Source organism: Podarcis filfolensis (assembly GCF_964270895.1).
Source record: "Podarcis filfolensis genome assembly, contig: HAP1_SCAFFOLD_61, whole genome shotgun sequence".
Taxonomy (NCBI): domain Eukaryota; kingdom Metazoa; phylum Chordata; class Lepidosauria; order Squamata; family Lacertidae; genus Podarcis; species Podarcis filfolensis.
In genome coordinates this window covers 182230-198486 of record NW_028149499.1, presented here as the reverse complement: position 1 = coordinate 198486, position 16257 = coordinate 182230, and the positions used below count along the sequence as shown (strand labels likewise).

The 16257-nt window shown below is 49.6% G+C and overlaps 1 protein-coding gene across 1 annotated transcript in view; it reads left to right on the top strand.

Moving 5' to 3' along the window:
* The window catches only part of CNGA4 (cyclic nucleotide gated channel subunit alpha 4), a 10351-nt gene extending 3385 nt beyond the window's left edge, over positions 1-6966 (top strand). Inside the window, exons 3-5 of the mRNA XM_083631650.1 lie at positions 921-1027; positions 2902-3897; positions 6202-6966. Coding sequence (XP_083487776.1) covers positions 921-1027; positions 2902-3897; positions 6202-6593 — 1495 coding nt within the window. The 3' untranslated portion in view covers positions 6594-6966. The remainder of the gene's footprint in view (positions 1-920; positions 1028-2901; positions 3898-6201) is intronic.
* The last annotated feature ends 9291 nt before the right edge of the window (positions 6967-16257 follow it).

Genomic DNA, 16257 nt, shown 5'->3' with positions numbered 1-16257 from the left:
CCCTTCCTCCTTCCTTCCTTCCTTCCTCCTTCCTCCTTCCTTCCTTCCTTCCTTCCTTCCTTCCTTCCTTTCTATGCTTCCTTTGCTTCTGCATCTGCCAGTCATCTCCTTCCACGCAGAGGAGAGAGAGCCCAGGGGATGACCAAAGTAAGAAAAATAGTAAACAGCAAGAGGCCTGGGAAGCAGACTCCGACAATCCAGCCATGGAGGGTGGGGGGCAAACATTCAGCAAAAAGACATTGGGTGAAGTCATGGAAACAGAGAACCATAGGGCTGAAAAGGGACCCTCGAGGGTCATCGGATAATAAAAACAATAATTTTATTGTTTACATCCCGTCCATCTGGCTGGGTTTCCCCAGCACTCTGGGTGGCTACCAGAAAAATATTAAAAATAATAAAGTGTCAGACATTAAAAACTTCCCTGAACTTCCCTATTCCAACCCACTCCAACTACCCCTTCTGTACTCCAAGCCCCTGATTCAGGAATCCCAGCTAAAGAATTCTTGACAGGTGACCATCAAACCTCCATTGAAGGAGAGCCCACCATCTTCGAAGGTGTTCTGTGCCGCTGTCAAAGGGCTCTTGATGCCCGGAAGTTCCTCCTAAAGTTTCTTTGCAATTTCCTTCCTTGTCTTTTGAATCCAGGGGTTCAGGTACTGGCAAAACAAGAATGCAGTTCTGGGGGGGGGGTCATTTTAGGATGGGGAGGGAGTTTCAGAGCAAACTGCCCCCCATTAACATTTTGGGGATATTCCTGGGGGGAAGGGAGAGCTGAATGGGGGTCTGCAGGAGGGTGGAGCAAGGAACAAGGAGAGAGCTTGGAGGGGGCTGCCTGGCCTTTGGGGCAGCTGCTGCTGCAGTGGGCGGGTTGTTGGGTTCGGATGCTGCCACCCATCTCTCTCTCCTTCCCTCCTGTGCAGGTCCTGCTTCCCTGAGCTGCAGCGCAAATACCTCTTCCTCTGGCTGGCCCTGGACTACCTCTGCGACCTGCTGTACCTGCTGGACATCGGGGTCCACTTCTACACGGGTCAGTGGCCTTTCCGCCTCGGGGCCTCTCTCCTCGCCCCTCCTTATGCCCCCCCTGCACCCCACCTGGCAAATGCTTCTCCCCCTTCATCCAATGAAGCCGAACGTTGAGAGATTCAGGACAGAGAGAAGAAAGTCTTTCGTCCCGTAACGCGTCGTTAGACTGTGGAACTCCCTCCCACAGTACGCAGGGATGTCCACCAGCCTAGATGGCTTTAGAAAAGATTGGACCAATTCCTGGAGAAGGAGAAAGATATCAAGGGTTCCTGGCCAGGATATCTTTGTTCTGCCTCCACAGTCATGGGTAGCAATGCTTCTGGATCCCAGTCGCCGGAAACTGCAGGAAGGGGAGAGAGAACGTCCGACGGGGGCTTCTGATTGGAGCTTCCTGCAGCCAATCAGAATCTGTGCTTTGTTTCTGAATGTTTTGGAAGTCTAACGGACTTCTGGATTGGAATCTGTCTGACTTCCAAGGTACGACTGTACATATTTAAAAGCTGGCTTCCCGCCCTTCTTCCATGATAATAATTGGAAATTTGTAACAGAGAAATATATAATGTGGGAACAAAAACACTAGGAAACTTCTGTCCATAATATCTGTTCAGGGCCGGATTTAGCTTTGATGTGGCCCTCAGCTACTGAAGGTAACAAGGCCCTTTATATGTCCAGCTGTCCTTTGTCCACAACAAATTGCCGCTGTTTTTGTGTTGAATATATGCTAGATGGTAATTTATGCACCTGATAGGTATCTCATGCCATTTGCCCATGTTGCCCTGCAACCAGCCCATGCAGAATGGAGGCACCCTATATATAGAAAGGAGCAAACCAGTGATATTTGAGGGAGCAGGCTAGCAGACAGGGGCCATTGCTTACATCATAGGAGCCTACACAACACAAAACACGGTTGCTGTATGTAGCTTATATTTTATTTGTTTTTTATCTTATATTTTGGAAATGTACATCCAGTTTTTTCCCCTTTAATTTTTTTGGGGGCCCCCCAAAAAGTGGGGTCCTAAGCTATAGTTTGTTTAGCTTACACATAAATCCGGCACTGGATCTGCTGAAATACTTGGCCTATTCCTTTGAAGATCAGGTTCCAGCTGACCAGGCCCTGGTGCTGACGGAGAGAGAGGCGATCCTGGCTGCTTTCCTATCAAGAGGGTCTCTCTGACCCCTACATCTCCCACCTTTGAAGGGTGAGGGGACCGGATGGGACCCTCTGGCCTGATCCAGCTGGACCTTCTTAGGTTGTTCCGTTTGTTGGAGAGGAATGGAGATAATAATAATAATAATAAATTTTTATTTATACCCCGCCATTCCCGGTTCAGGAAACCGGGCTCAGGGCAGCTAACAACAAATTTAAAACAATTAATTGATGCTACAACAAAAAACAGCATAAAATTCAGTATAAAACATGAATAATGATAAATTCAGAATTCAAAAATCAATTTAGCGGGAAAATCCATCCAATAAACATTAGGTGATCACCAGGGCTAGCTGGCTAAATGAGTCCCACTTGGGCCAGCGCGGAGGCCAGGGGAGAATTAGCTGTGGGATCCCAGAGCGGGGAATCTTCATGAAAAGGGAAGGAAGGGGAGTAAAAGATCAGGCTGAGTTCAAATGGAAAGCCAGGCGGAATAGCTCTGTCTTACAGGCCCCGATGGAAGGAGGTTAAATCCTGCAGGGCCCTGGTCTCATGGGACAGAGCATTCCACCAGGTCAGAGCCACCACTGAAAAGGCCCTGGCCCTGGTGGAGGATAGTCTGACTTCCTTAGGGCCCGGGACTTCTCAACTATGGTAATTCATGAACCTTAAGGTCCTCTGCCTGGGGCCGAGGGTCTCCTCTGACCCATCTCCTTCCCCCCTCCCCCCAGGCTTCCTGGAGCAAGGCATCCTGATCCAGGACCGCTCCAAGATCTCGCGCCACTACACCTGCTCCTCCGCCTTCCTGCTGGACCTCCTCTCGGTGCTGCCCACCGACCTCCTCTACCTGCGCCTGGGCCTGGCCACCCCCGCCGTCCGGGCCAACCGCTTCCTGCGCAGCCCCCGCCTCTTCGAGGCCTTTGACCGCATCGAGACGCGCACGGCGCACCCCAACTCCTTCCGCATCTCCAAGCTGATGCTCTACGTCTTCATCACCATCCACTGGAACGCCTGCGTCTACTTCGCCCTCTCGGGCTACGTGGGCTACGGGGCGGACGAGTGGGTCTACCCCAACGTCAGCATCCCCGGCTTTGAGCGCCTGCTCCGCCAGTACCTCTACAGCTTCTACTTCTCCACCCTCATCCTCACCACAGTGGGCGACACGCCCATGCCCCACCGCGAGGAGGAGTTCCTCTTCATGGCGGCCGACTTCCTGCTGGCCGTCATGGGCTTCGCCACCATCATGGGGAGCATGACCTCGGTCATCTCCAACATGAACCAGGCGGACGACGCCTTCGTCCCCAACTCGGACCTGGTCAAGGGCTACCTGCGCACCCACTGCCCCAACCGCCGCCTCCAGAACCGCGTGGTGGAGTGGTACCAGCACCTGCAGATGGAGAAGAAGATGACCAACGAGCTGCAGATCCTGCAGCACCTTCCCGAGCGCCTGCGGGCCGAGGTGGCCGTCAGCGTCCACCTGCCCACCCTCCGCAAGGTGCAGATCTTCCAGAGCTGCGAGCAGAGCCTGCTGGAGGAGCTGGTCCTCAAGCTCAAGCCCCAGGTCTACAGCCCCGGGGAGTACGTCTGCAAGAAGGGCGACGTGGGCCGGGAGATGTACTTCATCCGGGAGGGGAAGCTGGCCGTGGTGGCCGACGACGGGGTCACCCAGTACGCCGTGCTGGGAGAGGGGCTCTACTTTGGGGAGATCAGCATCATCAACATCAAAGGTGAGCTGGGGGGAGAGGGTGTCGTGTGTGGAGGAAAAACTGAAGCACATTGCAGAGTTCCCCCCAAAATAGACCAGAGGCAATTTCATCCAGCAGAGCTCTACTGCCACTTAAGGCAAATGAGCATAATGGTCAGAAATTCGAAATCCGCATCTGAAGAAGTGTGCATGCACACGAAAGCTCATACCAATAACAAACTTGGTTGGTCTCTAAGGTGCTACTGGAAGGAGTTTTTTTATTTTGTTTCGACTATGGCAGACCAACACGGCTACCTAAAGGGTAAAGGTAAAGGGACCCCTGACCATTAGGTCCAGTCGTGACTGACTCTGGGGCTGTGGCGCTCATCTCGCTTTATTGGCCGAGGGAGCCAGCGTACAGCTTCCGGGTCATGTGGCCAGCAGGACTAAGCCGCTTCTGGCGAACCAGAGCAGCGCACGGAAACGCTCCTGCCGGAGCGGGACCTATTGATCTACTTGCACTTTGACATGCTTTCAAACTTTTACTCAGGGATGATGGGAATTGTAGTCCCAAAACATCTGGCAGGCCAAGTTTGAGGATGCCTGCCACAGACAGAGGAGATTCCCATAATCACTCATTTTTTCAGCTGAGTAAAACAGAGCAGACAAGCCACACTCACCAGCGTGATGGTGAAGCCGCGACAAATAGCTTTGTTCATGCTTTTTATAGGCCTCCCCCCTCCCTCCCCCCCCCCTCGAGGTTCCTTGCACTAATGGAAACAGGACACCCTGCCTGGAGACCTTGACGGGGAGAGTTGCCTGGCAAAGGGAGGTTTTCCTGAAATCGCCTAGCAACGTTATCTGGTCTTCACATGAGCGTGGCTCACCCTCCTAAATTCTAAAGGAGGCAGTTTTTTACAGAAGCAAAATCAGTTAGGCTAACCAAAAAAACAGGACAAGAACAGGCCTCTGTGACTTTTCCTGAGACCCCACAATAGTAATAATAATAATAATAAATTTATTATTTATCCCCTGGCCCATATGATAAAACATCAAACATTAAAAACTTCCCCAAACAGGGCTGCCTTCAGATGTCTTCTAAAAGTCTGGTAGTTGTTCTTCTCTTTGACATCTGGTGGGAGGGCGTTCCACAGGGAGGGTGCCACTACCGAGAAGGCCCTCTGCCTGGTTCCCTGTAGCTTTGCTTCTCGCAGCGAGGGAACTGCCAGAAGGCCCTCGGAGCTGGACCTCAGTGTCCGGGCAGAACGATGGGGGTGGAGACGCTCCTTCAGGTATACTGGACCGAGGCCGTTTAGGGCTTTAAAGGTCAGCACCAACACTTTGACTTGTGCTGGGAAACGTAATGGGAGCCAATGCAGGTCTCTCAGGACTGGTGTTATATGGTCTCAGTAAGACTTTATTTTACAGAAAGGTTCAACCTCACTGGCATCCTCTTCATATTAACCCGCAGAGGAAGGTTTCCTTTTGGGAAGAATGAAATCCTTTTTTACAGAAAGGTTCAACCTCGCCAGCATCCTCTTAATACACTTTGTTGTTTTTTTTTTTAAATATATTTATTAAAGTTTAGGAATTTATATAAAACAGAATAGACAAAACAATAAAAACAAAAACAATAACAATACATACAGTCCAAACAAGAAAAAACACACATACAAAACAGGTATAGCTTCCATCCCTTATATTCATAAAACTTACTTTCCCGACCTCCTCATACCTCCCCTTTCTGTATTCCATTCTCTAATTAAGTCAATTCAGCAAATCCTTTCCCCAATTTCTATGCACTTTTTAACCTTTCTTTTCTTAATCACATATTCATTACAGCTGTTAACTCCTTAGTTTCTAAATCAACATTGTTCTAGCCTTCACCTCTTAATACACTTTGAATTGTGCTCGGAAACGTCCTGGGAGCCAGTGTTGGTCTTTCAAGACCAGTGCTATATGGTCTCAGCGGCCACTCCCAGTCACCAGTCTAGCAACACATAAGCATCTTGTCTCCAGTGGGTCTTGCCCCCGTGACGCAGTTGCTGAGACGGAAGCCCCCCCCCCACTGCCTCAGCCCCCTCCTCTCCGAGGTTTCTCCCGAGGAATTCCATCCGGCATCTGTGTGTCCCCAACCTCTCCTCCGCCATTTCCATGCCTCTTCTGGAGACTGAGAGGGGAGGGGAGCTTGTGTCAGCAGGAGGGGGAGACCCCCCTGGCTTCTTCACCAGCCGGACTCCTCTCTGCCTCTTGGCCTCTTCCTCCCACCTCCAGGGGCCTGATCCTGCATGCTCCGCTTATGTTCTCAAGGCCCCCGCTGACCCCATTGCCCCCCTCCCCCCCCCAGGGAACAAGTCCGGGAACCGCCGCACAGCCAACATCAAGAGCATCGGCTTCTCGGACCTCTTCTGCCTGTCGAAGGAGGACCTGACGGAGGTGCTGGCCGAGTTCCCCAGTGCCAAGGCCATGCTGGAGGCCAAGGGCAGGGAGATCCTGCTCAAGATGGACAAGCTGGACGTCAACGCGGAGGCGGCCGAGATCGCCCAGCTGCAGGAGGAGGAGCGCCGGACGGCCGCCCTGGAAGAGGGCCTGGACGCCCTGCAGACCAAGCTGGCCAGAATCCTGGCGGGACTCGAATCCAGCGCCTTTAAGGTGGCTCTGCGCCTGGAGCGCCTGGAGTGGCAGATGCGGGAGTGGGGGACCGAGGAGGAGGCGGAGAGGGAGGGGGCCGAGCCTTAGCCACCCCCCCACACACCCCACCTGAGCCAGTGAGGAGGCTGCCCACCCCACAGTTACAGCTGCCAGGCTGAGTCCCCCGGCCTACGAGGCACACGGCCTCTGGTGCAGCCTGGGGGCTGGCGTGGGGGGTGGGATTCCTGCGTTGCAGTCTAGATGAGCCTCGGGGGTCCCTTCCAGCTCTACGGTTCTGGGAATCGCTTTGGACTTCAGAGCCGAGCCTGGACGGCTGTCCATCAGGGATTCTGGAGCTGCGATTCCTGCGTTGCAGGAATGACCTCTGGGAGTCCCTTCTGACCCACGATTCTGTGTGCCTCCGCTCGCGAATGCACTCGTCATAAGAGCCATCTCTGCCCACGTAATTACACAAAACAAATGAAATCCCTGAAAGGAGAAGTAATCGACAAGAAATGTTATCTTACAGAAATAAACTAAATAATAAAAATCAAAAAGTTTAAGGAAGAAATAGGAAAACCTAGAATTATGGCATCCTGTTAAGGCTTCGTATCTCTGCCCCCCCCCCCGAGCTCCGGCCCCTGAGTGGAGACTGACCCCTCCCTCCTGGCAGGTGGGGGCAAAGAGGCAGTTAAGGGCTCTCTCCCTTTTTGCTTCCTAAGCACCAGTGATGGGCGTTGCTAGGCAACCTCCTCCCGCATGAACGGGAGGGCTGGGGTCCAGGTGCAGGCTGGCATCCCCCAGGAGAGCAGAGACCTAGCCAGCTGCATCAGGGCCTGGGAGGGGCAGGGATGCCCCCCTGCCCCCCCCCCAAAGTTGGGTCTGACTCTGACATGCCTGAAAGGGAGGCGGAGCTGGATGGATCATCCATAATACTAATCTGGTGTGGGTGTGTGTGGAGATGATGCAAAGCTTTGAGCAATAGACTGTCTCTTTTTGTGGCCCCCCCCATTCCCCAGGCGGGGGCAAGCACTTTTCAGGTGAAGGCAGCCCAGAGCTTCCTTGAGCAGGACAGAGCCATGGGGTTGTCGAGTTGGAAGGGACCCAGAGAGTCATCTAGTCCAACCATAGCTGTCAACTTACAGATTTGAAAGTAAGGGACCAGCAGCCTCGAAAATAAGGGATCAGCAGCCAAAATAAGGGATTTTGCTTTTGTAAAGAGTTACATACATTGGTAAGATTGACAGATGCTGTCAATCCGGCATGAGGCGGTTGCGGCGGCGGTGCGGCCGCTGAAGTGCCGCCCTTCTGCGTCCCTCCCCATCCCCTCCTCTTCCTCCTCCCTCAGGCCTCCTCCTCAGCTGCCACCGCTGCTGCCGCCTCCGGGCTTGTGGGTGGCGTGGGTGAGAGTCTCTCTCCCTCCCCCCCTCTCTCGGGCGGGAATGGGCCAATGGAACTCCTCGCACCAGGACGATGGCGCCAGAAATTTAAGGGACATCATCAATAAGGGACAGAAGCGGGACACGGCGCTGGGATAAGGGAGTTTCCCACCAAATAAGGGACAGTTGACAGCTATGAGTCCAACCCCCGGCAGGAATTGAATTTCACAGTCTTCCCTTCCTGCCTCTTTGTTAATGGTTGCTGGCGGTCCCTCAGTGGCCTGACAGGTCTGCTATGGGCCTGGGGGGGGGGCAGCGGGGATCTGTCTCTGGGGGGTCTTGCAAGCCTGGCTCTTCTCTTGCCCCGGCCCAACTGTTGAATATCTGTGTGAATCAAGGGCCTTGCTGAGATTTGGGCTGGGCTGGGTGTGAGTGCAGAGGTTCTCCGGATTGTCCTGGGCTCAAAAACGTTAGGAGATCCAGAGCTGCTCTTGCCGCAGCCTTGACGCAGGCTCAGTTCCCTTTGAGAAAAGGCGGCTGAAATCTTTAGGGGCACTTTGTGTTCACCAGGGCCAGGGCCTTCTCAGTGATGGCTCCGACCTGGTGGAATGCTCTGTCCCAGGAGACCAGGGCCCTGCAGGATTTAACCTCCTTCCGTCAGACCTGTAACACAGAGCTATTCCACCTGGCTTTCAATTTGAATTTAGCCTGATCTTTTATTCTCCTTCCTCCCCTTTTTATGAAGATTCCCCGCTCTGGGATCCCACAGCTAATTCTCCCCTAATTTAGCCAGCTAGCCCTGGTGATCATCTAATGTTTATTGGATGGATTTCCCCCCTAAAATGATTTTTGATTTTATTGTTATTTACGCTTTATATTGTATTTTATGTTATTTTTTTGTGTAGCATCAATTAAGTGTTTTAAGTTTGTTGTTAGCCGCCCTGCGCCCGGTTTCCTGAACCAGGAAGGGCGGGGTAAAAATAAAAAAAATATTATTATTTATTATTTACTGTTGGAGCACAGATGGAGGGGCACAGCAAAAGCCACACACCCCCCGGGCACCCCAGAACACGCTGCTCCTGTATCAGATCCCATGGGGACACCTAGAGCATCTATCCACCAGGATTCTTTGGCTGTGATTCCTGTCTCGCAGGGGGTTGGACTAGATGACCCTTGGGCTCCCTCCCAACTCTGCAATCCTGTGATTCTGTCTGACTCTCTGACTCTCTCTCCCCCCCCCCCAAACTGAATTGAATTTTATTATTACAGTCACAGACTTACAATATCAGGAAAATCATAAAACACAACAAGAATACACTGAATTGCAATTGGGTATAACAGAGACAATTCAGATATAGCGGCAGTTAAAAATATATATTGAATCTTGATCACTAAAATATAACCTAAAATTGGGGTCCAGCAATCATCATCTCAATATACAAGAAAGGGAGCAGATCGGACCCTGCTAATTACAGGCCAATTAGTCTTCTAAGCATTATCAGTAAACTATATGCTGCCTAGGGACGCGGGTGGTTTAACCCACAGCGCCACCCGAGTCCTTAGGCAGCATATAGTTTACTGGTAATGCTTAGGAGACTAATTGAGATGATGATTGCTGGACCCCAATTTTAGGTTATATTTTAGTGATCAAGATTTAATATATATTTTTAACTGCCGCTATATCTGAATTGTCTCTGTTATACCCAATTGGTATAAACCAGAGCAGCGCACGGAAACGCCGTTTACCTTCCTGCCAGAGCGGTTCCTATTTATCTACTTGCACTTTGACGTGCTTTCGAACTGCTAGGTTGGCAGGAGCAGGAACTGAGCAACGGCGTTTCCGTGCGCTGCTCTGGCTCACCAGAAGCGGCTTAGTCCTGCTGGCCACATGACCTTGAAGCTGTACGCCGGCTCCCTCGGCCAGTAAAGCGAGATGAGCGCCACAACCCCAGAGTCATCAGCGACTGGACCGAATGGTCAGGGCTCCCTTTACCTTTATATGCTGCCCACTTATGTAATAAACTTGAGGATTGGATGGAGCGAGAACATGTCCTTACAGAAGCACAAGCTGGTTTCAGGGCAAACGTCAACTTTAGACCAAGGCCTAGTAATCCAACATCTTGTGGAAAAATATATCTCAAGAAACGGAGGATCCCTCTACACAGCTTTCATAGATTTTAAATCTGCCTTTGATTTAGTATCACGAGACAGGCTTTGAGAAAAACTAAGCGCCTCAAACATAGACGTCTACTGTGTCTTATCCTCCCCAAACTGTCTCGTGTGGAGACTTGTTCCAAAGTGGCAGAAGGCCAGCAAGAGTCCCATCCTGACGCCTCTAACCACTGAGCAGGCTGGCCATAGAGAGCCAAAGTGGGCCTGCCCAACTAAGCCAGAGGTGAGGACCCCCCAAAAAAGAATTTATCTATCATAATCTTAGCAGCATTTATAAGGCTGATCACTATTTCTCAGACTTTTTTCGAGATAACATCCCAATAGAACCAAGCAGAAATATTGTAGGTTCTGATACCAATCTGAACACATTTCCAAAATATTTGTATTCGAGAGCAGTTCCAAAAGACACGTTTGGGATCTCCAGGCTTTGTCTGATCTCAGCATATATATTAAGTTTCATTTGAAAAGCGTTAAGTACAGCTCATACTTAATGTCTAAAACCATTTTTTCCAAAACACTTAACAGCTTATTATAAAATGAAACAAAGAGCCCTAATCATGTTCCATTATTAGGGGATTCAGCATGTTTTTGTTTGCAGTGCTTCACCGATATCAATTTTATTTTTCATTTTTCCAGGTGATCCTTTAGCACATTTCCCCATCAGAATCCAATTAATGGACGGAGGTTCTTTTGTGCTGTACTTATAGATGGAACAAAGCAGAACTCGGCTGCCTGGAATTTTGCAAAGATTTTCCTTCGTCTGCCGTGTTAATTTTTCCATCCAAGTGATTGTCCAAGTTTGTTGCTCCCATTCATTCATTAGCTGCCACCCAACTTCTTCCTCCATCTGCCTGTGGTCAATTTCACTGCTATTCATTTTTTTAAAATGCAGTAAGTCTTTTAATGATGTGTCCTTTGGGGGAAACCGAGGGTAGAGTCATCCTCAGGTCTTAATATTTCTCCTGCTATTGAGCCCATTTCCTAATAAGCAGAGGCTACGGGATCAGGCCTGGGGCCCATCTAATCCAGAATCCTGCTCTCACAGGGGACAACCAGATGTCCCCATGGATCCCACTGCAAACAGGATCTGAGCACAAGATCGCTCCCACCCATAGCTGTCAACGTTTCTGAAATATACTCAGAGTCGAGAGTGGATTTCATGCTCTTTATTCAGCTCATAGCGGTGAGGAGGAATGGAAGTTTCCCCAGAATGTCTGTTTTATATACATTATTTACACAATGGGCCCCACGTGATTGGCTAATTCCGGGATTCTCCTGTAGGCCAATCAGGTTGCGGATTCACTTCCACCTGGAGCTGGATTGGGTGGCTCCTGTGGACTAATCAGACTGCTGCATTCTGAATCCTATTGTTCTAGGACCAATCAGACTGCTGCATTCTGAATCCTATTGTTCTAGGACCAATCAGACTGCTGCATTTTGGATTCTATTCAACTCAGTACATGACAGTTTTCCTTTTTTTAAGGGAAATTCCCTTATTCTGAATAGGAATCCTTGCAAGAAAAGGGAAAAGTTGACAGCTATGCTCCCACCTCCTGCCGTTTCCATCAACTGGGATTCCGAATCATGGCTGCCCTCGATAGCCCCCTCCTCCATTGGGAGGGGGTCCCAGTAACTCTGGGCTGCATGAACCTTTTATACGTCATGAATCTCCCCACATTCAGCTTCATGGGACTTCTAGTGTTAGGAGAGAGGGAGAAAAACTTTCCTGTGTGCTAGCCCTGGGATGGTCAACTGAGCTTTTCTTAGTTGTTTAATGCTTTTTTCTTACCCTTTTAATTATTTCCTTTAAGTTGTTGCCCCACAAATAACCCAGAGAGGCATTTTAAATAAAAGGACACATTCTACTACTCACATAAAAACAGTCTGATTCCTGGACCATCCGAAGGCTGGATTGAGCAGGCGATTGGGCCAGATCCAGCCCCTGGACCTTAGTTTGCCTACCCATGATGTAAGCCATGCATGAAGGATGTTGTTGTTGTTTAGTCATTTAGTCGTGTCCGACTCTTCGTGACCCCCTGGACCAGAGCAGGCCAGGCCCTCCTGTCTTCCACTGCCTCCCGCAGTTTGGTCAGACTCATGTTGGTAGCTTCGAGAACACTGTCCCACCATCTCGTCCTCCGTCGTCCCCTTCTCCTTGTGCCCTCCATCTTTCCCAACATCAGGGTCTTTTCCAGGGAGTCTTCTCTTCTCATGAGGTGGTCAAAGTATTGGAGATCAGCTTCAGGATCTGTCCTTCCAGTGAGCACTCAGGGCTGATTTCCTTCAGAATGGAGAGGTTTGATCTTCTTGCAGTCCATGGGACTCTCCAGAGTCTCCTCCAGCACCAGAATTCAAAAGCATCAATTCTTCGGCGATCAGCCTTCTTGATGGTCCAGCTCTCACTTCCATACATCACTACTGGGAAAACCATAGCTTTAACTATGTGGACCTTTGTCGGCAAAGTGCTGTCTCTGCTTTTTAAGAAGCTGTCTAGGTTTGTCATTGCCTTTCTCCCAAGAAGCAGGCGTCTTTTAATTTCGTGACTGCTGTCACCATCTGCAGTGATCATGGAGCCCAAGAAAGTAAAATCTTTCACTGCTTCCATTTCTTCCCCTTCTATTTGCCAGGAGGTGATGGGCCCAGTGGCCATGATCTCTGTTTTTTTGATGTTGAGCTTCAGACCATATTTTGCGCTCTCTTTCATCCTCATTAAAAGGTTCTTTAATTCCTCCTAACTTTTTGCCATCAAGGTTGTGCCATCTGCATACCTGAGGTTGTTTATATTTATTCCAGCAATCTCAATTCCGGCTTGGGATTCATCCAGCCCAGCCTTTCACATGATGAATTCTGCATATAAGTTAAATTAGCAGGGAGACAATATACAGCCTTGCCGTACTCCTTTCCCAATTTTGAATCAATCAGTTGTTCCATATCCAGTTCTAACTGTAGCTTCTTGTCCCACATAGAGATTTCTCAGGAGACAGATGAGGTGATTCTGCTCTGGTCAGACCTCACCTGGAGTACTGTGTCCAGTTCTGGGCACCACAGTTCAAGAAGGACACTGACAAACTGGAACGTGTCCAGAGGAGGGCAACCAAAATGGTCAAAGGCCTGGAAACAATGCCTTATGAGGAACGGCTAAGGGAGCTGGGCATGTTTAGCCTGGAGAAGAGGAAGTTAAGGGGTGATATGATAGCCATGTTCAAATATATAAAAGGATGTCACATAGAGGAGGGAGAAAGGTTGTTTTCTGCTGCTCCAGAGAAGCGGACACGGAGCAATGGATCCAAACTACAAGAAAGAAGATTCCACCTAAACATTAGGAAGAACTTCCTGACAGTAAGAGCTGTTCGACAGTGGAATTTGCTGCCAAGGAGTGTGGTGGAGTCTCCTTCTTTGGAGGTCTTTAAGCAGAGGCTTGACAACCATATGTCAGGAGTGCTCTGATGGTGTTTCCTGTTTGGCAGGGGGTTGGACTCGATGGCCCTTGTGGTCTCTTCCAACTCTATGATTCTATGATCAGGCACTCCCATTTCTTTAAGAACTTGCCATAGTTTGCTGTGGTCGACACAGTCAAAGGCTTTTGCATAGTCAGTGAAGCGGGTGCTTAAGGTGCCTGGGACCAAATCTGATAAGCGGAGCAAGTTGATGAACTTGGGGAAACCTCAAGATTCCCCCTACCTCTTTATGACTTGTTGATGATGTATCAGTGATGTATCAGTGATGCTTCTGGAAAGGTATTATGAGAGGGGGGAGGTCTTAAAAGAGTGTGTCACCTATGTTCAGGGTTATGAATCTGTGTGGGGATCAAGATTGTGGTCTACTGACTGCTGTTTTGCTCCAGATTCCTTGGCTGCAACTCCCTTCTTGTACTGGCTGTGCTTGCACCCCGATGAGCTGGGCTGTTAAGAAGTCTCTCACCCCGGAATTTTTCCTTATCAGGACTGAGAGACTTTTCTCCCTCCAGCTCTAAATCTGGGGCCAAACCGGGACCGCGGATCGGAGCCCTCTCCAAACACTTTGTGATCAAGACGCTGAAAGAGTTCTTCCTCTTCCTTTCCTGAAGCTCTTAGGCATAAGCTGATTACTCATTTATCTTGTCATGAAAATTGACATTTCAAGATGACAATGCATGGACAGGGGACCCGCAGGAGCAGGAGAAATGAAGCCATCGAAAGGGGAACGAGGTGTGAATATGGAGGGCAGGTGGGCCGCCTATGAGGAGATTTTAATGGAAACAGAGAAACTGAAGCCCTAGAACTGTATTGAGGAAAAATGTACAGGATGGCTGCAATACCATCAAGTGAACAATGTCTTTAAGGGTGACAAAAAGGAAGGATTTGATGATAAAAAAATCAAAATTTCAAGCTGAAATATTAGAAAGCAGGTCCAAATTACTATCGAAAATGTACAATTTCTTATTAGAATGGAATACAAAAGATGAACTGATAAAAGTGGCAATGATAAAATGGGCAATAGATTTTGGGCATAATATCGCATATGATGCATGGGTGAAACCATGGAACGAGAATTTTAAATTTACAGCATGCACTACTCTAAAAGAGAATGTAATGAAAATGATATACTGCTGGTACCTAACACCTGCCAAACTAGCGAAAATGTATAGGATGAGTAGTAAAGTTTGCTGGAAATGCAAAGAAAAGCATGGAGATTTTTTTCACATGTGGTGGACATGGGGGAAAATGAAAAAGTTTTGGGAACTAATCTATAACGAACTAAAAAAGATGCTTAAATATACTTTCCCCAAAAAGCTGGAAGCCTTTTTGCTCGGCTTGATGGGGGAGGATATTAAGAAAGTTGACCAAAGATTATTCATGTATGCCATGACTGCTGCTAGAATTCTGATAGCCCAAAAATGGAAAGTTCAGGAATTCCCAACCGTGAAGGAGTGGCAGACGAAGATGGTTGAATAGGCGGAATTCGCAAAACTGAACTGCAGGATCCGCAACCAGGAGGAAAGAAGTTCCCAAAGAGAATGGAGTGAATTCATGGACTATATAGGTGAGAACTGTAGAAATCTGAAGACGTTAGCAGGGCTGAAATAAATCTTATGACATGGACTAGATATTATCAAGGAACTGTGGATGAGAGATTGGAGTAAGAAAAGCTGCTGAAGGGAGGGAGGGAAGTCAGTGAGCAGAAAGAACGATAGTTGCAAAAAGATATGAAATATTGGTGTATTTTGTTTGTGTATATGAAATGAAAACCTAATAAAAAGTATAATAAAATAAAAATAAACGAAAAAGAAAGGGGGATGAGGTGGGTGGGGGTGAGCAGAACCAGGGACGCCCCCCCCCAGCTTGGCTCCTGCTGTTGTCTGTGGGGGCGGAGGAGGGGGGCACGACTTGCCCCCTGTTTGTGCCAACCGCAGATGCCCAGAATTTCTCTGTCAGAGGAGATCTGGCCTGGCACATCAGAAACAGCGTTTCTCCCTCCTGGGCTGAATGCCCTTCGCCCCTGGGGCCCTGAGAGAGCTGGCTCAGCAGGCGCCTCACCCATGAGCTGTGGGGCTGGCCCTCTGGGGGCCTCCAGGGGTCGCTGGTGCCCATGTCAGAAACACTTAAGGAACCTCTGAGCGCCAGGAGTGCCTCTGCCAGCCTCTTGCCTGTCAAGACCCGGCATGGGGCAGCTGCGAAAGAGGCAAATGCTACGCTAGGGGTCCTTAGCAAAGGAATTGAGCAGAAAACTGCCAGGGCCATGATGCCATCATCAAATGCTAAGGATGGCAGCTGACAGATTGAGGCTGAATCCTGACAAGACAGATGTCCTGTTTTCGGGGGACAGGCAGGTGTGGGGGACTCCCTGGTCCTGAATGGGGTAACTGTGCCCCTGAAGGACCAGGTGCACAGCCTGGGAGTCATTCTGGACTCACCGCTGTCCATGGAGGCACAGGTCACTTCTGTGTCCAGGGCAGCTGTCTACCAGCTCCATCTGGCACACAGGATGAGATCCTCCCTGCCCGCGGACTGCCTCGCCAGAGCTGTGAATGCTCTGGTTATCTCCCGCTTGGACTACTGCAATGCGCTCTACCTGGGGCTACCTTTGAAGGTGACCCGGAAACTACAACTAATCCAGAATGCGGCAGCTAGACTGGTGACTGGGAGCGGCCGCCAAGACCACATAACACCGGTCCTGAAAGACCAACATCGACTCTCAGTACGTTTCTGAGCACAATTCAAAGTGTTGGTGCTGACCTTTAA